Source organism: Nansenia antarctica, assembly GCF_963989245.1.
Source record: "Nansenia antarctica genome assembly, chromosome: 1".
NCBI classification, from domain to species: domain Eukaryota; kingdom Metazoa; phylum Chordata; class Actinopteri; order Argentiniformes; family Microstomatidae; genus Nansenia; species Nansenia antarctica.
In genome coordinates this window covers 22819316-22843331 of record NC_137674.1, presented here as the reverse complement: position 1 = coordinate 22843331, position 24016 = coordinate 22819316, and the positions used below count along the sequence as shown (strand labels likewise).

The following is a 24016-nucleotide window of genomic DNA, read 5'->3' as shown; positions in this document are numbered from 1 at the left end:
AGGTGAGGGACAGACAGGTGAGGACAGACAGGTGAGGTCTGAGGGACAGACAGGTGAGGTCCTGAGGGACAGACAGGTGAGGTCTGAGGGACAGACAGGTGAGGTCTGAGGGACAGACAGGTGAGGTCCTGAGGGACAGACAGGTGAGGTCTGAGGGACAAACAGGTGAGGTCTGAGGGACAGACAGGTGAGGTCTGAGGGACAGACAGGTGAGGTCCTGAGGGACAGACAGGTGAGGTCTGAGGGACAGACAGGTGAGGTCTGAGGGACAGACAGGTGAGGTCCTGAGGGACAGACAGGTGAGGTCTGAGGGACAGACAGGTGAGGTCTGAGGGACAGACAGGTGAGATCCTGAAGGACAGACAGGTGAGGTCCTGAGGGACAGACAGGTGAGGTCCTGAGGGACAGACAGGTGAGGTCCTGAGGGACAGACAGGTGAGGTCCTGAGGGACAGACAGGTGAGGGACAGACAGGTGAGATCCTGAAGGACAGACAGGTGAGATCCTGAAGGACAGACAGGTGAGGTCCTGAGGGACAGACAGGTGAGGTCCTGAGGGACAGACAGGTGAGGTCTGAGGGACATACAGGTGAGGTGTGAGGGACAGACAGGTGAGGTCCTGAGGGACAGACAGGTGAGGTCCTGAGGGACAGACAGGTGAGGTCCTGAAGGACAGACAGGTGAGGTCCTGAGGGACAGACAGGTGAGGTCCTGAGGGACAGACAGGTGAGGTCCTGAGGGACAGACAGGTGAGATCCTGAAGGACAGACAGGTGAGGTCCTGAGGGACAGACAGGTGAGGTCCTGAGGGACAGACAGGTGAGGTCCTGGGGGGCAGACAGGTGAGGTCAGAGGTCAGAGGTCAGACTAGCTGTCTGGTAGGAGGCAGGAGAAAGGCAGGTCGGCCAGGCAGCCCGTGGTGACGGGGACCTGGATGTGGGAGAAGAGGGCTCTGCTCTGGGCTCTGCTCTGGGCTCCGGCCCCCTGGTTCCCCTGGTTCCCCTGGTTCCCCTGGTTCCTCTTCAGCTCCGCCAGGCGCCGCAGGATGGCCCGGCGCTCCCGGCCGCGGACCAGACCCCGGTAGTACAGCAGGGCCGCCAGGTGCCTCCGACTGGACCAGCAGACAGTAAACACAACCAGAACCACAATCAGAACTAGAAACACAAGCAGAACCAGAAACACAATCACAACCAGAACATGTGACATGAACATGTGCTTGTGTGTCTGAAGTGAAACCTTGATCCACTATTTTCTTGTTGTTCTTGTAAGGTAACTCTTACCTGATGTTGAGGTAACTCTTACCTGATGTTGAGGTAACTCTGATGTTGAGGTAACTATGATGTTGAGGTAACTCTTACCTGATGTCAGGGTAGCCCTCCACTAAAGGTTGCAGGTGGTCCTTTATGTCCTTCTTGTTTTTTTGCCAGATGACGTCACACACGTGGTCTCCTACGGGGTGCAGCCAGTCATCTGCTGTTTTCTAACAGAGGAGACATGAACGTCAACCAGATGTGACCAGGACGCACATCCTGTTCTGTCTCTGGAGATCCACTCTGGTCTGGGCCTGGTCTTGTTTATATCAACATCTGACTGCTTGTGTGTTGGAACTGAATCCCTGATTACCATTTTCCTGTACTGCTACACCCCCCACCCCACCACCCCTCCCCTCACACTCACAGAATTATACAGTTTTATTTTGATCTCTGTGGTTATAATGTAACTTGTAACATTATGTATGGCATAATGCAACATTTAGCATATTTATACAGGGTAGAGGTGGTCTAGTGGATAGTGAGTGAGTTGGACTGGTGATCAGAAGGTTGTGAGTTCAAATCCCGCCTGAAACACCACTACTAGTGTGGCCATGAGTAAGGCACTTAGCCCTCAGTTACTCCATGGAGAATGTCCCTGTATTCTGTAATTGTAAATTGGGGTGGCTGAGGTAGAGCCGGCGTCTAATGATCGCAAGGTTGGCAGATCGGCGGTTCAAACCCCAACTGGCCACATGTCGAGGTGTCCTTGGGCAAGACACTGAACCCCAAATTGCTCCCAGTGAGCGGGCCGGCGCCTTGCATGGCAGCTTGCCGCCACTGGTGTGTGAATGTGTGTGTGAATGGGTGAATGAGAGGCCGTTGTAAAGCGCTTTAGAATAAGTCAGCTAACGAATAAGTCAGTCCATTTAAATCGCACGACAGGATTCTGGGAAGTCTTACCATGTCATCAAACAGCTCCTTAAGCTCCGCCCACTGCATCCTCATCCTGGCGGCCGCCCTCTCGTGCTTGCTGCTCTTACACGAATAGTTGTTTTTCATCAGCTGGGAGAGGAACTCCTTCACCACATGGTAGTGCACGTTGCCCACGAGCGTCTGGTGCAGAACACAGAAGGCATGACAATGGCTGAATGGCATAACAAACAAACACACACACAGAAGGATTAAAGAGAGGATGAGTCACTCTTCCCCTCTCACATGACTGACAGCCTCCAGATCATATGAGTCAAGAAGCCCCTCCCCCTCTTCCTGCCCCCCAGCCCAGGGGCCGGTTGTATAAACATAGCTTAAGACTGATCTAAGCCCTAGACTAGTCTTATATTCTCAAAAACATAGATTAAGACTGGTCTAAGCCTTAGACTAGTCTTATATTATCATAAACATAGATTAAGACTGGTCTAAGCCCTAGACTAGTCTTATATTCTCATAAACATAGCTTAAGACTGGTCTAAGCCCTAGACTAGTCTTATATTCTCATAAACATAGATTAAGACTGGTCTAAGCCTTAGACTAGTCTTATATTATCATAAACATAGCTTAAGACTGGTCTAAGCCTTAGACTAGTCTTATATTCTCATAAACATAGCTTAAGACTGGTCAAAGCCTTAGACTAGTCTTATATTCTCAGGTTAGACCAGTCTAATTAAGACTGTCTGTTGCATAAAAATTAAAACGGACTTATTTTGAGGTTAGAAAGTTAGCCACCTTCCCCCCTGGCTAAGCTTGACTTAACACTGTGTTGCTGTGTTGCTATGGGGACGAGTCAGCCTTAAGTGTCAGTTGGAAAAGTGCTAACTTTTAAGTTACTTTTAACTTTTTTCCCCCAACTGCTAAGCAGTATACTTTTCTATTATATTCCTCCAATACACATATACCGGTTTCGGAGACAAGGCTTAAGCCTAATCCTGGACTAAAAAGCATCTTCAATGGAGATTTTACATTGAAAGTGTGATTTAGTCCAGGACTAGGCTTAAGCCGTGTCTGTGAAACCGGCCCTATAGTGTTTTCTGCAGAAGAAAAGGCAGTTTATCTCTCATATCTTCCGCCACTAGGTGTAGCTAGGTGTAGCTAGGTGTAGCTAGGTCTAGCTAGGTGTAGCTGTTTCGGGCCGCCATGTTTTCTTTTCTGTCATGTGTCTTATTTTACCTAGAATGCATTGCGTGACAGGCTATCTTAGTCAGTCTTACTTTAGGTCACTCATAGGCTAGCTTTATGCAACAGGAACAATTTAGAGTCTATAGCAAGACTGACTTAAAGTGAGATCTAAGTCTTTATGCAACCGACCCCAGGCGCTACGCAACATTACAGTAACGGGCTTTAACACGTTTACCAGACGTGGCATCAGAGTGTCCCCGTAGAGGAGAGAAACACAAAAGCACATCCGAATCAAGTGCCATGTACTTCCCAAAAGCCTCGATTAATTTCCTTTGTCTCACACTTTTCCTGTGCAGCATCCAGATCATCTGAGCGACACCCTTCCTGTCGTTAAGCCCTGTCAATATTACGGGAATATGGGCTGCTTTGAAGCGTTGACTTTCCTGTCTTTCTTCATTATCTCTATCCAATCTGAGAATAATAATAAGATATATATATATATATATATATATATATATATATATATATATATACATACGTATATATATATATATAGCAGTGGGACTTCCCTACTCAAAGTTCTGTTGGAATTCACTCTCGTTTTGAGTTGCTTGGTGGAATGGATGATTGCACTCTCCCACAGTGATAATGAAAAAACAACACATACACCTGCCAGCACTTGAAGCTCAAAACGGGAGTGAATACCAACAGAAGAATATTGCAGGGGATTTTGGCACATTCTTTTGGGCCGCTACCCACACATTTAGCTGTGTTACTCATTCCACGAACGCATGATCCTTACAAGTTGTACCTCGTTGTAAAGGTGACTCATCAGGCTTTCCAACGATATAAAATACAACACCAATTGGTATTATTAAAGGGGAGGAAGAATCGACTGAAATAACGTTTCCAAACTTTTTTTGAGGAGTTTATATACATACAGTGGGGCAAAAAAGTATTTAGTCAGCCACCAATTGTGCAGGTTCTCCCACTTAAAAAGATGAGAGAGGCCTGTAATTTTCATCGGTGTGTTTCACCTGTTCATATGGAGGTCTCACCTGTACGTGTGGGGGTCTCATCAGCGAGCAGCGCCGGGCCAGGGCCTCCGTCCGGCTGCAGAGGTGCTGGAAGTCCTCGTCTGTGGAGAGCCACTTCCTGGTCATCATCCTCCTGAGGAAGGGCTGAGAGACACGACATGTGACACTGGAACACTGGATAGCCAACAGGCATCAGGCAATATCGGATACTATTTCTTGCTGGGAGCATACTATAACCATTCTCAAGACACTACTATAGGCTAATCCAGAGGTTCCCAAAGTGGGTACCGCCAAATCTGCTCGTAAAAAAAAAAATAAAAATATATATAATATTAAATTATAATAATAATACATTAATAAACGTTTGTTTATTACATGTGCAATGGAGTTCATAAGCAAATAAAAGATATATTTCTCAGATTTGAAAGATATTAATTTACTAACTAGGCCTACTAGTTACTAACTAACTACTCCTCACTGAAGTCTTGGACCAAGCGGTGAAAATGGTTAATTATGTCAAATCACGCCCGCTGAAGTCACGGCTGTTCAGCACATTGTGCAATGAGATGGGGTCCGAGCATGAGGGGCTCTTATTACACACAGAGGGCAAGGTGTTATCCCGTGTCTATGAGCTCCGAGATGAACTGATAACTTTTGTCAGTGAGCACGACTTGCCATACAAAGAACAATTGGAAGATGAATCGTGGTGGATTAAGCTTGCTTATCTGGCAGATATTTTTAGCCACCTTAATGACCTCAACATAAAAATGCAAGGGAAGGCTGAGAATATCCTGACAGCGACAGACAAACTGAACGGATTCCGATCCAAATTGAGACGGTGGCAAGACGGGGTGGCCAAGAAAAACATTGAAATGTTTACGTTGACGGCCAATGACGCAGCACACAAGTCAGCGTCTTTCTTGAATCTGATCGCTGCGCACCTCCGTATGCTGGAGGAGAGATTTGAGTCCTATTTCCCTCCAATGAACGAAGACTTCGACTGGCTCCGGGATCCGTTCAACCCCCTCTCATCAGCATCAGCCGCTAGTTTGAGCAGCAAAGCTCCAGATGAACTGGCAGAGCTCATTATGGGCCGCACACTGAAGCTCAAACATGGTGAGCTAGGTTTGGATAGGTTTTGGCTGCTTGTGGGACATGAATATCCATCTCTCTCAGAGAGCGCCATCAATGTGCTTTTACCCTTCCCAACCTCCTACTTGTGCGAGCTGGCTTTTTCTTCTCGTCAAGAACAAGACACGCACGCGTCTGTCAGTGGAACAGGACCTGCGTGTCGCGCTGTCCACTATCTCTCCCCGCATAAAGAGACTCTGCTCCCAAAAGCAGGCGCATGTGTCCCACTAATGCGCACAACATATTTATTTGCTTTATTTCTCTCAATTTTTACAATTCTGTCATGATTATTATTGTTAAATTATTATAGTTGTGAGTTACCCGTTTGGTTCAGATGTGAAATAATAATCTCAGAATGAGCATTGAAATGAGAATTACATTTTAAGGCATTATTTTAAGCCCCCCAAAAAAGCATTGTTCCATTGATTGATTATACAGGCCTTTGATATTTTATTTGTGTGAAGAATTCCCTCTGAGTCTCCTCCCATATTGTACAATCCTTGAGGGCCACAATTTTATTTAATTTAGCGATAGTTTGACTGACCTATGCATTCTTGCCCGTCCATTACAGTTCATTTATGACTTTTATTATCTTGTTAAAATTCATTGGGGCAATACTTATGTATTATATATAAACACACATTTTCAAACCAATTCATCGTGTATTGTTTTTAGTTTAAGCTCCGAGGCATTTTTAAAATCTTCGTAGAGTTGGGGTGCCTTGGAGAAGGGGGAAAGCTTCAGGGGTGCCTTGGTTAAAAAAAGTTTGGGAACCTCTGGGCTAATCTATTTGCTCCTTCCATAGGGTCCTGTAGGGTGGGGGGTGGGGGGCGGGGGGCTGTGATTGGGGGGGTGGGTTGGAGGTATTTGGCGGGAGGGACATTTGTGGGAGGAGGGGGAGGTGGGGGACTGTTGGGGTAAAGAGAGATTGGGAAGGGGAAGGGGGGGGGGGGGTGGAAGGTTTATGGGAATTTTGTTTTTCTATTTCTCTTTTGTTCATTTATATGTTACCGCTCTCTTGTATCATTCCCTGAAGAAATAATAATAAAAAATGTATCACAAAAAAAAAAAAAACATGTGACATGTTCTAGTCTTTTGGTCCAACCAATCACAATGTTCAGACTTTTCTTTTGAAACACGGAACTACGTTTCAACGTCGTTGAGAATCAGAAACACAAACTCGCTAGTCGAGCCAAAACACTGCAACAACGCAATGGATTGGGTGAGTAATCCCCACTGCTACCTAGTTAACTAGAACACTACTTTACATTGTTACCTAGTTAACTACAACACTACTTTACATTGTTACCTAGTTAACTAGAACACTACTTTACATTGTTACCTAGTTAACTACAACACTACTTTACATTGTTACCTAGTTAACTAGAACACTACTTTACATTGTTACCTAGTTAACTACAACACTACTTTACATTGTTACCTAGTTAACTACAACACTACTTTACATTGTTACCTAGTTAACTACAACACTACTTTACATTGTTACCTAGTTAACTACAACACTACTTTACATTGTTACCTAGTTAACTACAACACTACTTTACATTGTTACCTAGTTAACTACAACACTACTTTACATTGTTACCTAGTTAACTAGAACAATACTACATTGTTACCTAGTTAACTAGAACACTACTTTACATTGTTACCTAGTTAACTAGAACACTACTTTACATTGTTACCTAGTTAACTACAACACTACTTTACATTGTTACCTAGTTAACTACAACACTACTTTACATTGTTACCTAGTTAACTACAACACTACTTTACATTGTTACCTAGTTAACTAGAACACTACTTTACATTGTTACCTAGTTAACTAGAACACTACTTTACATTGTTACCTAGTTAACTACAACACTACTTTACATTGTTACCTAGTTATCTACAACACTACTTTACATTGTCAGCAGGCTCACAGAACAAGCTGTGTTAGTTGACTAGCGATGTGTCGTTGATTTGTACAATTCACTAATCTGTCCATTCGTCTGATCACGTAGCAACATTGACAACAGCAGAGATTGAGAGATGTACGCCTGAGGAAATAAATAATAACCATAAATGACCCCCTGGTAAACAACAACAGTGACAGATCTGTGGTGAGATCAGGTCAAACTGCATCAACACCGCTGAGCTCAGCGTATCAAGGGCGTTTAGGAAACTTGGATCAGGTCTAACACTCTTTCTTTTTTTAGTTAAGTACTGGACGTTATTTTTTCTGAGTGGGGCAGTCCCACTCATATTTTTCTTTTTATTGCGATAGAGACAGTAGAGATTTGACAGGAAGGATGGGTGAGTGAGAGAGAGAGAGAGAGAGAGAGAGAGGAGGATAGAGACAGTAGAGATTATGACAGGATGGATGGGTGAGAGAGAGAGAAGGGATGACAAGCAGGATATATCCGCGGCCGGAATCGAACCGGGAACCCTGCGGTTACGTGGTCGATGCTCAGTGTGCTAGGCCTCCGAGCGCCCCCAGGTCTAACACTCTTTCACCTACTTTGACGTCAGTCTTAAACTGCTCCTCCAGACCCTGGGTCAGTCTATGGACAAGGCCGTCCAACTCTCCACTGACATCCTCCGCCTGCTTCTGGCAGTTGTCCCGGTAACCGTCCATGTGCTCCCTGGAGGAAGACAAACAGGATAGTAGAGAAGGTCTGATGTCTCCGAGCTACAGGACATTGTACATGGACTACTTATATAGCGCCTTATTCCAAAGCGCTTGGCGCTTCTCTTGGGGTTCAGTGTCTTGCCCAAGGACACCTCGACACGTGGCCAGTCGGGGATCGAACCGCCGATCTGCCGACCTTGCGACCATTAGACGCCGACTCTACCTCCTGAGCCACAGCTGCACATTGTTATTTTATTGTAATCTCACCACAGGTTTCAGTCTGTCACAGCACAACACTGACCTCAGGATTAAGGAGAAGAATATTTATGATATTGATTGTAATAGATAATGATCTGGACTTATAGATATTGATCTGGAAGTTTCACATTCTTATATTCTTATGCATCAGAGCAGGATATCATGTTCTTTTAAACGAGTGCTGTGTACACACAAACATGTGTTCATCCCAGTCTTCTTAAACACTCTGAGATATCGTACAGCATGAATGACTTTGACTCTTTGTGTACCTCAGCTTAAAGCAAGTAATTGTAAACAGTCATGGAAACTTTGACTAACAGAGACACAATGGGCCGGTTTCAGAGACAAGGCTTAAGCCTAGTCCTGGACTAAATCACACTTTCAATGTAAAATCTCCATTGAAGATGTTTTTTAGTCTAGGATTAGGCTTAAGCCTTGTCTGTGAAACCGGCCCAATGTGTGTTAGAGGCCGACCCACTAACTCTGAAGAGACAGTGCCCTCCTCTCTCTGCAGATGACACATACAGTACAGTATACAGTGTTATTTAATGTTGAACACTCAGAGCTGAGCTCCTCTGGGCTGGTCTGAAACGCAGCCTGGTTTCCTTGAAGTCATGTGACTTTCAACCACTTCACTTCACTTCTCAGTGTTTATGGAATCTTGTAAACAGTCGAACAGTCAGGCTTGGGGGGTATTTCATTAATGTTTCTAAAGGAAAGTTCAGACTTATTTTGATGGTATTCACGAGAGTTCTCAACATAAGCCTGGATTGTCATTTAGCAACGTTGATGGAACACCCCCCTGGGTCTTGTTTGTCAACACACGTCTCTCTGCCAAAAGTGATTCGGACATAAAAACATGAAATTGCGAAACATCTGAATTTTACTTTGCTGCTCTGAAGAAACTAAACATCGCAACGGCAACAATGTCCCAAGAGTTTGGCTCTAAGATCAGGCTGTTAGACTGCCACAGTGTCTTTTGATATTTCACACAGACACACACACACACACACACACACACACACACACACGCACACACACACACTCACGCACACACACACACACACTCTATCCTTTGGTGAAAAGAGCACTGAGTGCCTAGCAACAGCAGCTCGCCAGGCCTTTCAGGTTAGATGGAAAGGAGAAGCAGTCAGTCTTACTTCAGACTGGTGAAGCTGTTGATGTAGGTCACCTGGTAGTCGGCCCACAGCGCTGGGTCTTCCAGACCGCTGCAGCTCTGGTTAAAGTCTGCCTCAAACCTGGGGGGGGGGGAAGCAGAGGTCAGAGGTCAGGGGTCAGGAGGAGGAGTTCCCCTGCACTAGGAAGACAGAAGTAGTGTTCAAATATGACCTGATAAGAAATGGAAAAAAGCCAAATCATGTGATTATTGACAAACACAGTGGAAGGTGCCAGTGTTTTGTTATCTGACAGAGACTGATAGGGTCAGGGTTAGACTCTGGACTGGGCTGGTTAGGTTAGGGTCAGGATTAGGGTTAGACTCTGGACTGGGCTGGTTAGGGTCAGGGCAGTGGTGTAGTGTAGTTTCTTCTAGTGGGTATACTGTGATTTTTCCCTCCCAGCCTCATATTGTTCATTTCGGAACGCCATAAAAATACACCTGCGCTCCCTGTCTAACGTTATATATATAACATGTTGTAAGGCTGATCTGTGCATGATAGTGCTGCATTTTGACATGTTTCATGTCGCATCTCCCCCCGTTGATGGTATATGATGCTATAGTCAGTCCCAATGGTCCAAAAGTCAAGTGCTTCGTAACACAGAATGAAAGTGAAAGTTCTGTCACAAAACGCTGTTACGTATCCTCACACATTTTTAAGTGGGTATATGGAAATCCTTGGCCTTTCCTAGTGGGTGTACGGAGTAGTCCTGTGTATCACCGAGACTACACCACTGGGTTAGACTCTGGACTGGTCTGGTTGGGTTAGGGTCAGGGTCAGGGTTAGACTCTGGACTGGTCTGGTTGGGTTAGGGTTAGGGTCAGGGGGATTAGGGTTAGGGTCAGGGTTAGGGTTAGACTCTGGACTGGGCTGGTTGGGTTAGGGTCTGGAGTCAGGGTTAGGTGTTAGACTCTGGACTGGTCTGGTTGGGTTAGGGTCAGGGTCAGGGTTAGACTCTGGACTGGTCTGGTTGGGTTAGGGTTAGGTAAGGGGAACTTAGATTCCAACTGCCAATGGCAGTGAAAGTGCTCGGGCACACAAAGAAAAGGGCATCCTTTCTCCTCTATATTTTTAACTTTAGGCCTTTCTGTCATTTGTATTTTTTTTCTTTTTTTCTCCTTCGTTCTCCCATCCCCGACCCTTGGGTCTCCGGGTTCAGGTAAGTACAATAGGTACGTTTTTTTAGTAATTTAGACTGGTCTGGTTGGGTTAGGGTTAGGGTCAGGGTTAGGGTTAGACTCTGGACTGGGCTGGTTGGGTTAGGGTCAGGGGTCAGGGTTAGGGTTAGACTCTGGACTGGTTTGGTTGGGTTAGGGTCAGGGTCAGGGTTAGACTCTGGACTGGTTTGGTTGTGTTAGGGTCAGGGTCAGGGTTAGACTCTGGACTGGTTTGGTTGGGTTAGGGTCAGGGGTCAGGGTTAGGGTTAGACTCTGGACTGGTTTGGTTGGGTTAGGGTCAGGGTCAGGGTTAGACTCTGGACTGGTTTGGTTGTGTTAGGGTCAGGGTCAGGGTTAGACTCTGGACTGGTTTGGTTGGGTTAGGGTCAGGGGTCAGGGTTAGGGTTAGACTCTGGACCGGGCTGTTGGTGTAGGAGCGTACCGTTTAGGAAACTGCTTCAACTCCTCCAAGCACGCGCAGATGACTTTCCTCTCCAGGTGTGTGTCGATCTTCCTGGAATTCACAGCGTTGCTCTTGATGTACTACAAACATTCATGGAGCCAAGTTAACATTTCCAATGACAGAAATAATAAAGTTAAATGCCTCTGTTGCCCCCTAGTGGCGATATAGTGTCATCGTTCATGCAGTGTATGACACAACAGTACCAGCCAGATGTCCATGTGGATGTCAGAGTTGAGGAAGACGCCGTCGTCGTCCTTCTTTGGCTCCTTTCTCTCTCTCCACACTCTCTCAAGTTCTATTAGTCTGTCCAGGGAAGATCTCATATCCGCCTGACAAACACATGGAAGATAGATTAGATTAGATTAGATAGTTAGATTAGATTAGATTAGATAGTTAGATTAGATTAGATAGATTAGATTAGATTAGATTAGATTAGATTAGATTAGATAGTTAGATTAGATTAGATTAGATAGTTAGATTAGATTAGATTAGATAGTTAGATTAGATTAGATTAGATTAGATAGTTAGATTAGATTAGATTAGATAGTTAGATTAGATTAGATTAGATAGTTAGATTAGATTAGATTAGATTAGATTAGAAGATAGAACAGAAAGTCTGGGTGAGTTTGACAGAGATCCAAGTTTACTTGCTGGATTTATTCTCAGCTATCACATGTAAAATTAATACTAATATTTTTATTATATCCACTAAATAATCTGCCAAAGCACTAGCGTTTGCTTTGAATCCACACCCTTCATATACACCTACTGTACACATCTGCTTATAACGTGGGGTATCTGGACTGCACTTATATAGCGCCTTTATCCAAAGCGCTTTACAACGGCCTCTCATTCACCCATTCACACACACATTCACACACCAATGGCGGCAAGCTACCATGCAAGGCGCCGGCCCGCTCACTGGTAGGGCTTTCACACCGGCAGTTCCGAACGCCGGTTCGCGTTCGGAAACCTCCGAACGTTGGCGCTGTCTGGCGAACGAGCCTGCGTTCATACCAGTGTATCGTTCGCCAGACAGCGCCAACGTTCGGAGGTTTCCGAACGCGAACCGGCGTTCGGAACTGCCGGTGTGAAAGCCCTATGGGAGCAATTTGGGGTTCAGTGTCTTGGCCAAGGACACTTCGACATGTGGCCAGCCGGGGGTCGAACCGCCAATCTGCCAACCTTGCGATCATTAGACGGCGGCTCTACCTCCTGAGACACAGCCTCTACCTCCTGAGCCACAGCCTCTACCTCCTGAGACACAGCCTCCACCTCCTGAGACACAGCCTCCACCTCCTGAGACACAGCCTCCACCTCCTGAGACACAGCCTCTACCTCCTGAGACACAGCCTCTACCTCCTGAGACACAGCCTCTACCTCCTGAACCACAGCCTCTACCTCCTGAGACACAGCCTCTACCTCCTGAGACACAGCCTCTACCTCCTGAGACACATCCTCTACCTCCTGAGACACAACCTCTACCTCTTGAGACACAGCCTCTACCTCCTGAGACACAGCCTCTACCTCCTGAGACACAGCCTCTACCTCCTGAGACACAGCCTCTACCTCCTGAGACACAGCCTCTACCTCCGGAGATACAGCCTCTACCTCCTGAGACACAGCCTCTACCTCCTGCACCACAGCCGCCCTGGTATCTAGTCCCTCACCTTGACCCTGTCACAGTATCTCTCCTTCAGCTGGTCGGAGAAGACGTCCTCCAGAGAGAGGCCGGGGGGCTCAGCCTCTGTCTCCAGCTTCAGGGAGGGGCTGCCCATGATCCTGTCACTGTGGGGGGGGGAGAGGTGGAGAGGTGGAGAGGTGGAGAGGAGGAGAGGTGGAGAGGAGGAGAGGTGTAGAGGTGGAGAGGAGAGGAGGAGAGGTGGAGAGGTGGAGAGGAGAGGAGGAGAGGGGAAGAGGTAGAGAGGTGGAGAGGTGGAGAGGTGGAGAGGTGGAGAGGAGGAGAGGAGGAGAGGTGGAGAGGTGGAGAGGAGGAGAGGAGGAGAGGTAGAGAGGAGGAGAGGTAGAGAGGTGGAGAGGAGGAGAGGAGGAGAGGTAGAGAGGGGAAGAGGTGTGGTACAGCATCTCTCAACACACAATCTGACCGGTCTCATATCTGACATCCTATATCAACTGTCTTCATTCTACTTGTTATCTCTAAAGCATTATCAGTTAGCAGAGCAACAACAGAACAGCCTCGTTAGTGATTACCTGGCTTATCATTCAGGTGTGTGTGTGTTAACCTCAGGTGTGTGTTAACCTCAGGTGTGTGTGTTAACCTCAGGTGTGTGTGTGTGTGTGTGTGTGTTAACCTCAGGTGTGTGTGTGTGTTAACCTTAGGTGTGTGTGTGTGTGTGTGTTAACCTCAGGTGTGTGTTAACCTCAGGTGTGTGTTAACCTCAGGTGTGTGTGTGTTAACCTCAGGTGTGTGTGTGTTAACCTCAGCGTCGTACCTGTGGTAGTCAGGTGTTAGGGGTAGGGTCAGGTACCTGTGGTAGTCAGGTGTTAGGGGTAGGGTCAGGTACCTGTGGTAGTCAGGTGTTAGGGGTAGGGTCAGGTACCTGTGGTAGCGGTTGATGATCCAGTCCAGCAGGGCGTAGAGGTCCCTCAGCTCCGTCACCAGCGGGGGCAGCGTCCTCAGGTGCTGGCCCACGGCGCCATGGTAACAGGCCAGGTAGGTGCTGAACACCTGGAAGCCGGGGGGGTACGCCCCCTGCAGGTGGGCCCGCACGTTCTCCAGGTCCTCCAGGATGGCCTTAATAATAATAATAATAATATTTCATTATATTTGTATAGCGCTTTTCCGAGGCTCAAAGACGCTGACAATATGGGAGAAACTGAAAACACAGAAACAACAGAGGGGAGGTTGTATGCATGTCCAGGGGGGTAGGGGGGGGGGGGTGGTGGCAGGGTTAGGGGAAATGGTTAGGGGTAGGGGAGGTTGTATGCATGTCCAGGGGGGGAGGGGGGGTTACCTTGCCCAGTAGACCCAGGTGCACGGCCAGCCAGGACGCGTTCTGCTCCCGGCCCTCCAGGTGGACCCCCCCCAGCCTGGCCCGCGCCCCCTCGCTCACCGCCTCCCTCCAGAAGCTCCTCCACCCCCCGGGACCCCCCAGGCCGCCCGGCTCCCCCTCCCTCTTCTCCTCCTCCTGGATCACCCGCGCCACGAGGACCAGGAGCGGCTTGTTGCGGGAGGTGAGGGTGTTGGAGTCTCGTACGATGCCCTTCACCTGGTAACAACAATAATAATAATACATTTTATTAATAATAATAATACATTTTATTATGAATAATAATAATACATTTTATTAATAATAACAATAATACATTGTATTAATAATAATAATAACAATAATAATACATTTTATTAGTAATAATAATAATAATAATAAATGGTATTAATAATAACAATAATATACATTGTATTAATAATAATAATACATTTTATTAATAATAATACATTTTAAAAATATAATAATAATACATTTTATTAATTAATTAATAATACATTTTATAATACATTTTATTATTATTATTATTAATAATAATAATCAGTGTTGGGCACGTTACTTTAAAAAAGTAATTAGTTATAGTTACTAGTTACTTATCCCAAAAAGTAACTGAGTTAGTAACTGAATTACTTCATTATAAAAGTAACTAGTTACTAGGGAAAGTAACTATTGCATTACTTTTTACCACGGTGCAGCGGGCTAAGTTAAGGTCAGTCAGCCAAATGTGACAAGGAAAAGCTTACCCACTGCCATATTAGAAGATAAATGTGATCTTCTTGTGAAGATAGATTTTTTCTGAGCAGGTTTCAGCAGGGAACTTTTCATATTTATTGCACTTCAACAGACCACAACTGGTAGACATATTGTACTTCAAGTATTTTCTTCATTACAAAAGTTAACAGTTAAACAATATGAAGTGCTTTTAAAGTAGTACTGAAATAGTGCCTGTACTTCCACCGTGAAAACGCCACGTTCACCCTTAGAACACTCGGGACTCGCCATTGCTGCGTGTATGACGTCATGATCGTGTATCTCTCTGATAGTTTGAGTGTGTGTGTGGTGCTGTGCGCGCGTGTGGTTTGTGTGTAGAAACATCCGCACAACACTGAACTATGGTTGGCTTACCATGACATTTTCTCTACCATAGCCAATCATGATCACTTAACTCTACCATAGCCAATCATGATCACTTAACTCTACCATAGCCAATCATGATCACTTAAGCGGTTGTCTCGCCCCTCCCCTCCCCTCCCAGCTGTGACTGAGGTCGGTTGACAATGAGAAGCTTCTGTAGTAACGCGCCGCATTGAATTACCGGTAACGGTAACGGCGTTATAACGATGGAAATAGTAATCAATTAGATTACCCGTTACTGGAAAGAATAACTCCGTTAGTAACACCGTTTATTTTAACGCCGTTATTCACATCACTGATAATAATACATTTTATTAATAATAACAATAATAATACATTTTTATTATACATTATACTTTATACCATACTTTATTATGCATTTCGTGACGTTAGAATTATAAGGTTCTATCTCAGTTTCTGTCAAAATTTAGTTTTTTTACATAATCTGATCCATTAGGTGTTTATTAATGCCTGTGTGGTGTTATTTTTTAAATGTTGACATTTTTGAGTTAGTAATTAAATAAAATACAAAGGTTCCATCTCACAGAACATAATGGAATGTAAAAACTTTGAAGCTCAATATCTCTGAACTACCCTAGACGGAGATAGAACCTACGGAGCCCCCCTGGGGTCACATGGTAGAAAAAATATATTTGATGTGTGAATCCGTTCCCTCGGTTTTGTAATCCGTTCCCTCGGTTCAGTAATCCGTTCCCTCGGTTTAGTAATCCGTTCCCTCGGTTTACAAAGAGACAGAGAGACAGAGAGAGAGAGAAAGAGATTGTGAAAGTGAAGAGCAGAGTTTTGAAATGGAGGAGGTGTTTCACCTTGTCCCTGAGCGTGCCGTACAGGAGGCGCAGGTCCTTCTCCTTCTTGGCCAGCTCCACGCGGGAGGAGGTGTCGTCCTCCGGGAGCTGCTGCGTCTCCTGCTGGAACTCCCGGCGCAGGGAGAGGAGGTTCAGGTGCGCCTCCTCCAGCACCTCCATCTCGATCAGCTTGTTGATCTCCATCACTGGAGGAGGAGCAGCCAATCAGGAGAAGGCATGAGAGAGGAGCAACCAATCAGGAGAGGGCATGAGAGAGGAGCAACCAATCAGGAGAGGACATGAGAGAGGAGCAACCAGTCAGGAGAGGACATGAGAGAGGAGCAACCAATCAGGAGAGGGCATGAGAGAGGAGCAACCAATCAGGAGAGGACATGAGAGAGGAGCAACCAATCAGGAGAGGACATGAGGAGGAGCAGCCAATCAGGAGAGGACATGAGAGAAGCAAAGCTCAGATAGGCAGGAAGAGAGAGAGAGAGACAAAGAGAGAGAGAGAGAGAGACAGAGAGAGAGAGAGAGAGAGAGAGACAAAGAGAGAGAGAGAGAGAGACAAAGAGAGAGAGACAGAGAGAGAGAGAGACAAAGAGAGAGACAAAGAGAGAGAGAGAGACAAAGAGAGAGAGAGACAGAGAGAGAGAGAGACAAAGAGAGAGAGAGAGACAAAGAGAGAGAGGGAGGGAGGATTAGGAAGGGTTAGAGAAAAAAGACAGGGGTGTGGGGGGTTGGATGTGTGTGGGGGGTCTCACCTGACAGGGGTGTGTGGGGGGGGGTGTGTGTGTGTGGGGGGGGTCTCACCTGACAGGGGTGTGGGGGGGAGCTCTGGAAGGGTGTAGGAGTCTCTGATCTCCACCCTCCCCTCCCCCTTCTCCGTCTTCTCCTCGCTGACGGGCTGCAGCAGGTCTGGGGGGGGCTTGTCCTTCCTGCCCAGCCTCAGACTCCTCCGCAGGGACGCCCCCTTCTTCAGGAGAGAGTCTCCGATGGCCGACGTCGGGTCTGTGGACCAGACAGCAACATAATTATAATAATAATAATAATAATAATAATAATAATAACTTTATTTGTATAGCGCTTTTCCTGAAAACGTTGCAGCTCAAAGTGCTTTAATCATTATATAATCATCATTTAATTATTTGGTAACTTAAATGCAATATTAAAAGGATGGGTTTTTATAATTTTAATTTAATTATTTAGTCATTTAAAGGCAATATTAAAACGTTTTTAGTCATAGTAACATATGTGCTGAGGTTGCATCCACACATTCACATACCAATGGCGGCAAGCTGCCATGCAAGGCGCCGGCCCGCTCACTGGGAGCAATTTGGGTTCAGTGTCTTGCCCAAGGACACTTCGACATGTGGCCAACCGCTGATCTGCCAACCTTGTGATCATTAGACGGTGACTCTACCTCCTGAGACACAGCCTGTAACTGTAACTGTGTGGTCAGTGAGACGGTGGAGAGTTGAGAGTCAGAATTCCGGCAGCTGAGGGGAAGAAGCTGTTGGTGGTCCTGTTGGTTCTGCCCGGGAGGCTGCGGTAGCGTGCCCCAGAGCGAGTACCACGTAGGAGGGTTAGGGTTAACCCTGACTAACAGTACCTCGTAGGAGGGTTAACCCTGACTAACAGTACCTCGTAGGAGGGTTAAAATCTCCAAGAGTGGGGTTATTGTATTGTATTGTATGAGAGCCAAAATCTCCAAGAGTGGGGTTATTGTATGTGGGCTAAGTGATCATTACATGATCTTTTGCACTCGTAAAAAGCATAAACCCAAGGCTGGCGGTCATAAAACTGTAACCACTAGATCCCTTAAATCCTATTCTAGTGAGGCCTTAAACCATAAACTGGAGAATCAAGACTGGTTAGATGAACTAAAAAGCACACAGGTTGAGGAGGCATGGCTAGGTTTCAAAACCAAATTCCTAAATATTATTGACAGTATAGCCCCCATGAGAACCACCAGGGTTAAAGCCCGATCGGAACCATGGATGAATTCGGACATTCTAAATGCTATGAAAGTCAGAGACCTAAAATGCTCTGAAGTTCAAAAATGCAAATCAAAATTAGTGAAACACTTAAACGAAGATCTCAAAACCCTGTTGGTTCTGCCCGGGAGGCTGCGGTAGCGTGCCCCAGAGCGAGTACCACGTAGGAGGGTTAGGGTTAACCCTGACTAACAGTACCTCGTAGGAGGGTTAACCCTGACTAACAGTACCTCGTAGGAGGGTTAAAATCTCCAAGAGTGGGGTTATTGTATTGTATTGTATGAGAGCCAAAATCTCCAAGAGTGGGGTTATTGTATGTGGGCTAAGTGATCATTACATGATCTTTTGCACTCGTAAAAAGCATAAACCCAAGGCTGGCGGTCATAAAACTGTAACCACTAGATCCCTTAAATCCTATTCTAGTGAGGCCTTAAACCATAAACTGGAGAATCAAGACTGGTTAGATGAACTAAAAAGCACACAGGTTGAGGAGGCATGGCTAGGTTTCAAAACCAAATTCCTAAATATTATTGACAGTATAGCCCCCATGAGAACCACCAGGGTTAAAGCCCGATCGGAACCATGGATGAATTCGGACATTCTAAATGCTATGAAAGTCAGAGACCTAAAATGCTCTGAAGTTCAAAAATGCAAATCAAAATTAGTGAAACACTTAAACGAAGATCTCAAAACCCACTTTGAGAAAATTAAAAAACAATGCAACAAACTATGCAATCAGGTAATTACCATGACCAAATCTGCTAAGAAAAAATACCTCGATAACAAAATCGAAGAAAACTTAAACAAACCACGTGACCTTTGGAAGCTACTTAATAGCCAACTAGGTTGCAGTCAAAAACTCAAAACCAGGTCCACAAACATCAGCATAAAATCTGGAGATTCTCTCTTTACAGACAAGCTGGATGTGGCTAAGTGCTTAAACACTTTCTTTACAACCATAGCCACTAAATTAGTTAACAATCTACCACCCCACTCAGGGCGTTATGGTGTAGAGCACATCCGTGCGTTCTACAATAAACTGGGTGTACGCAAAGATGATTTTAAACTCTCCATGGTGTCAAACGATGAGGTGTTTAAAAAACTGGGCGCTCTACACTCAGAAAAGGCCACGGGCCATGACAATATTCCAGCCAGATTTCTAAAAGACTCAGCTGCCTCCATTACCCCAATCATCACCCACATAATAAACCTCTCCATCAAACAGGGACACGTCCCCCTTGACTTTAAAATAGCAAGGGTAACCCCACTGTATAAAAAAGGAAGCAAATTAGACCCAGGCAACTACCGACCTGTTTCTATTCTTAATTCCATCTCGAAACTTATGGAAAAAATAGTTTATGAACAGGTTGATAGGTACCAGGGGCGGCGCTAGGGGGTGGCTACTTGGGCTCAAGCCCCGGATGTTTTCTGAAAAGCCCCGAATGTTTTACTTTCCCCAAAAAACAAACAAAAAAAAAAAAACTCTCTTGAGTAACGTGCAGTACCGGAGTCCAACAGAGAGGCAGCAGCTGCGCGACATTAGCCTGCGTACTGCGTAGCCTGCCCTGCCCTGAAGAAGAAGTGATTTCAATCAGTGCCTGACTTGCAAAATTGTAAGGATATCCAAAACATCCGAAAGTTTTTTTCAACAAAACAAGCGCCAAGAACTGTTGCAGCAGCAGTATCAGCAGCTGACAACAATGACATCACCAGCAGTGATGACATAGATGATGTTTCAGGTTTGTGAATCTTATTAGAAAGGTGACTGACTCACTGACACTACTTTTCCGGTTTGCTAATGCTAGCTGGCTATCATAACATAACGTTATGTTATAATGAAAATGAAACATAGCAAGGTACTGTTACGGTACATGGTAAGAAATCAAACAAAGGATAATACTTATACAAATAAAGTGAATAACAGGCTGATAGTCTTTGATATCTGCACTCTGGTTGACTGAGTAACAAGTGAAAAAGAATGATGTAACGTTAATGTTACAGCTAGTAAACATGGAGTAACCACATTAAGTATGCCCTTATGGTAGTATGTATGTATACAGAACATGACTCAAATCTATCCTAAGATGTAACGCTAACTAACTAAGTTTGTTTAATGTCCCAGGGGGGATTTGATTTCACAGTACTATACACAGGCCAACAATACATGTAATATATCGTCATATAACACAGGACAAGACTCTAAATACAATATAAGTGGTGAGCACAGAGTCTGCCCTGATATACATACTGTAACATAACTAGCCTCAGCCCATCAATTATGTCATTCTATACAAATATAAATGATGGTGACTGACAGGGGGAGCTACGTGTGCTGACCTCCCTCTGTGCCCAGAACCACCACAATTAGTTTGCTTCATTAAAGGGTGTGAATGTATATGTATTCTCCAGTGCCTTTTGTCCGCTTTAAGGTGGTGGTAAGTTGAAGGTTGAAGGCAAATTTTTCACATTATCGCACATTATATTCTCCCTCTGGGCTAAGCCCCGGATCTCCTACGATCCTAAATCCGCCCCTGATAGGTACCTTACCGAAAAAAATCTGATGTATGAATTTCAATCAGGATTCAGAACATCCCATTCCACTGACACATGCCTTCTCTATTTGAACGACCACATCAACCTTGAGGTGGACTCGGGCAAGTACTGCGGCATGGTCATGCTGGACCTCCAGAAGGCCTTCGACACAGTAAATCACCACATATTGTTAGATAAACTGAAAGCAATTGGGTTCGATAGAACATCGGTGAGCTGGATGCAATCCTACTTAGAGGGGAGGGAACAGGTGGTTAGTGTGAACGGAACACTGTCCCCCCCCCCTTCCAGTGACCTGCGGCGTTCCACAAGGAAGCATATTGGGACCTTTACTGTTCCTAATATATGTGAATGACATGTCATCAGCATGTGATTGCAATTTGTTCCTGTTCGCGGATGACTCGGCTCTGCTGGTCTCTGACAGGGACATATTGCAGGTGGAAAAAGCGCTAAGCACTGAACTGAGTAGAATCTGCATCTGGCTAGCTGACAATAAACTATCAATACACCTAGGTAAAACTGAAACCATCCTATACGGATCCCCATCTAAACTCAGAAAGGCTGTAAATTACAATATAAAAGTGGGTAACATTACTATCCCAAGAAAAGAGGATATTACATACCTGGGCTCCATCTTAGAGGCAAATCTTTCCGGAGATAAAATGGCAGCAAAAGTAATCAAAAAAGTTAACCATAGAACTAGATTCTTGTACAGGATATCCTCACTTGTCAGTAAAAACACACTGAGGACCCTATCAGGAGCTCTCATTCAATGTCACTTCGACTATGCCGTAACATCATGGTACTATAGAACCACAAAGGCCCTAAAAACAAGACTCCAGACAGCCCAAAATAAACTGGTTAGGCTTCTGCTAGGCCTCAACCCTAGGACACATCTAACCGCTGCTCATTTTTTTAGCCTTGATTGGCTACGAGTAGTTGACAGAGTGCAGCAGCTTGCACTGGGCCTGGTCTTCAAGATACGCTACACCACAAAGACACCCAAGTACCTGTCAACATACTTCCAAAAAGTGAACAACGTCCACACATACAATACCAGAGGAAGCTCCACGAACCACGTTCAACCGCGTTGCACCACAAACAAGGGGTTAAACTCGTTTGCAAACTATGCAGTAAAAATGTGGAACGCCCTTCCTATAATCTTAAAGGAGTGCAAAACACTGCCCACCTTCAAAACCACTCTCAAAAAACATTTACAGGAGGCTGCAATCCGTAACTGGACCCTCTAAATCAAAAATCAAATTAAAAGACTACACTCTCACCTGGACTACCCTCTATATATTCTTGTTGTTTTGTTGTTATGTCTCCCACCCCCCCCCCCCCCCCCCCACCTGAAATACCCTCTGCACATACTAGTTGTTTTGTCCCACCCCCCTACCTGGTCTACACTCTGAGCAAACGCAATGTTATTATGTCGCCCCCCCCCCCCTCCCCCCCGCCTAAATCTACTGGTGTTTTTGTACCCCCCCCCCCCCCACCATGACCACACACTGTACATACTTGTTGTTTTGTCCCCCCGCCCGAACTACCCATTGTACATATTATATGTCTGTCCCCCTGCCCGAACTACCCACTGTACATACTTTGTGTTTTGTCCCCCGCCCCCACTTGTGGTGTATGTCCCCACCTGTCCTACCCGCTGTACATACCTTATGTTTTGTTGTATTGTTCTTCCCATGTTGGATGTATGTTTATCTTGTAGATAGTACTAGTTATTTGTCTGTATTATCTTGTAGATAGTACCGTATTTTCCGCACTATAAGGCGCACTTAAAAGCCTTTAATTTTCAAAAAAACCGACAGTGCGCCTTATAACCCGAAGCGCCTTATATATGGATCAATTTGTTAATTGGTTGATCCATACTGGTTGTACACAGCGCTCAAGGCGCTCTGTCAAAATGTTTCAGTACGACTGGTAAACTACAAAGCCGCACCGCTTGCAGCATTACGGTAATCAGTAAACACCGGTGTTGTGCTTACTCACAGTCCCACACCACAAGACCCCAAGTAAAGAAGACTAAACAGAGTTTCCGAGGGAACAAAGCGAGATGGCCACAGTTAGACACAGTTAGAGGACAAACACAGTTAGAGGACAAACTCGAACAGTGGGTTGTTGAACAGAGAGCCGCAAGTAGAAGCGTCTCACTATTCGAATGAAGGCAACAGCGCGAGCACGGGACATGAACATCGATGAATTTCGAGGCGGTCGTCCTTCTTGGTGCTTTCAACTTGAAGTTTTAAAGTACCCACTCGATATAATAAACAACAGTTTAACGATCACTAAACACTTATAATGTGTGTATTGGATTCATTATTCTCGTTTGCCGGAGGCTACCGGTAAGGGAGGGTTGACTTGTAAACTTGTAAACATATACGTTTTAGCTCGTGTTCAAAAGCAAGAACTGTGTGTTCATCTAGTTATGTGTAGTTATGTGTTTTTAGCATGTCGATGTTCTCCCAGTATGTTGTCATGTTATTAAAATACAGTTTGGACCTTCCTAGCGATGTATTTTGTTAGCAGCGTTCGTAGCTGTGGCTGCGTTCATAGCTGGGGCTGCGTTCAGAGTCACTTTTCTCCCATTCAGTGTTTGAGGTGAACCAACATTCAAATACGCCTGTCGTGTTCAATCTTTCTCTGATTTGAATGTATGACACATCATTTGAAAGCTTACAATCTGTAGTTTAAGCATGTGTAAAAAATTACGTTGCACATTTCACCAGGAGCTGTCACATATTGGTTGTTGGTTATAATTGTATAGCCTATTGGTTGTTTTCTGGTGTTTTATTGTTTTGCTCTGTTTGTAGTCTACTTGATGTATTTTTATCAGCTGTTAAATCACCACAGCGGTTAATCCACTAATAGAGATAATACCAGATTGAAAATGCTTGTAGCTAACTACTCTATAGCTCGTGGTCGCAGCTATTGCGAATTGCTATTCACGCGAGTCAGCTGTGAATCACCGCAGGTCCTTGACGCTTGTTGCAAAAATGGATGACGAACGGCTGATACTTGAGGTGGAAAAAAAAAAATATTTGACAGTGGAGCAGGTAGAACATTGACGGTGACAACGCTCAGGTGGAGCATGGACAACGGGAAGTTGACACAACACCGATGGAGAGGTGACGCAACGCAGTAGGTGGAGCTTGGGCGTAACGCAACCCCAGTCAAACGTTTGACTGCAGTATTTTCTATTCTATGCGCCTTATAATCCGGTGCGCCTTATAATCCGGTGCGCCCTGTATATGAAAACAGTTCTAAAATAGGCCATTCATTGAAGGT

The 24016-nt window shown here is 45.2% G+C and overlaps 1 protein-coding gene across 1 annotated transcript in view; it reads right to left on the bottom strand.

Annotated features, from left to right (window-relative positions):
• Positions 1-822: 822 nt before the first annotated feature.
• The window catches only part of exoc3l4 (exocyst complex component 3-like 4), a gene marked incomplete at its 5' end in the record, with an annotated part of 29090 nt that continues 5896 nt past the window's right edge, over positions 823-24016 (bottom strand). Inside the window, 13 exons of the mRNA XM_080539816.1 lie at positions 823-1108; positions 1356-1477; positions 2211-2363; positions 4421-4543; positions 8052-8175; positions 9581-9679; positions 11198-11298; positions 11422-11547; positions 12889-13006; positions 13780-13973; positions 14194-14448; positions 16191-16375; positions 16983-17180. Of these exons, the coding sequence (XP_080395942.1) occupies positions 865-1108; positions 1356-1477; positions 2211-2363; positions 4421-4543; positions 8052-8175; positions 9581-9679; positions 11198-11298; positions 11422-11547; positions 12889-13006; positions 13780-13973; positions 14194-14448; positions 16191-16375; positions 16983-17180 (2042 nt within the window). The 3' untranslated portion in view covers positions 823-864. The remainder of the gene's footprint in view (positions 1109-1355; positions 1478-2210; positions 2364-4420; positions 4544-8051; positions 8176-9580; positions 9680-11197; positions 11299-11421; positions 11548-12888; positions 13007-13779; positions 13974-14193; positions 14449-16190; positions 16376-16982; positions 17181-24016) is intronic.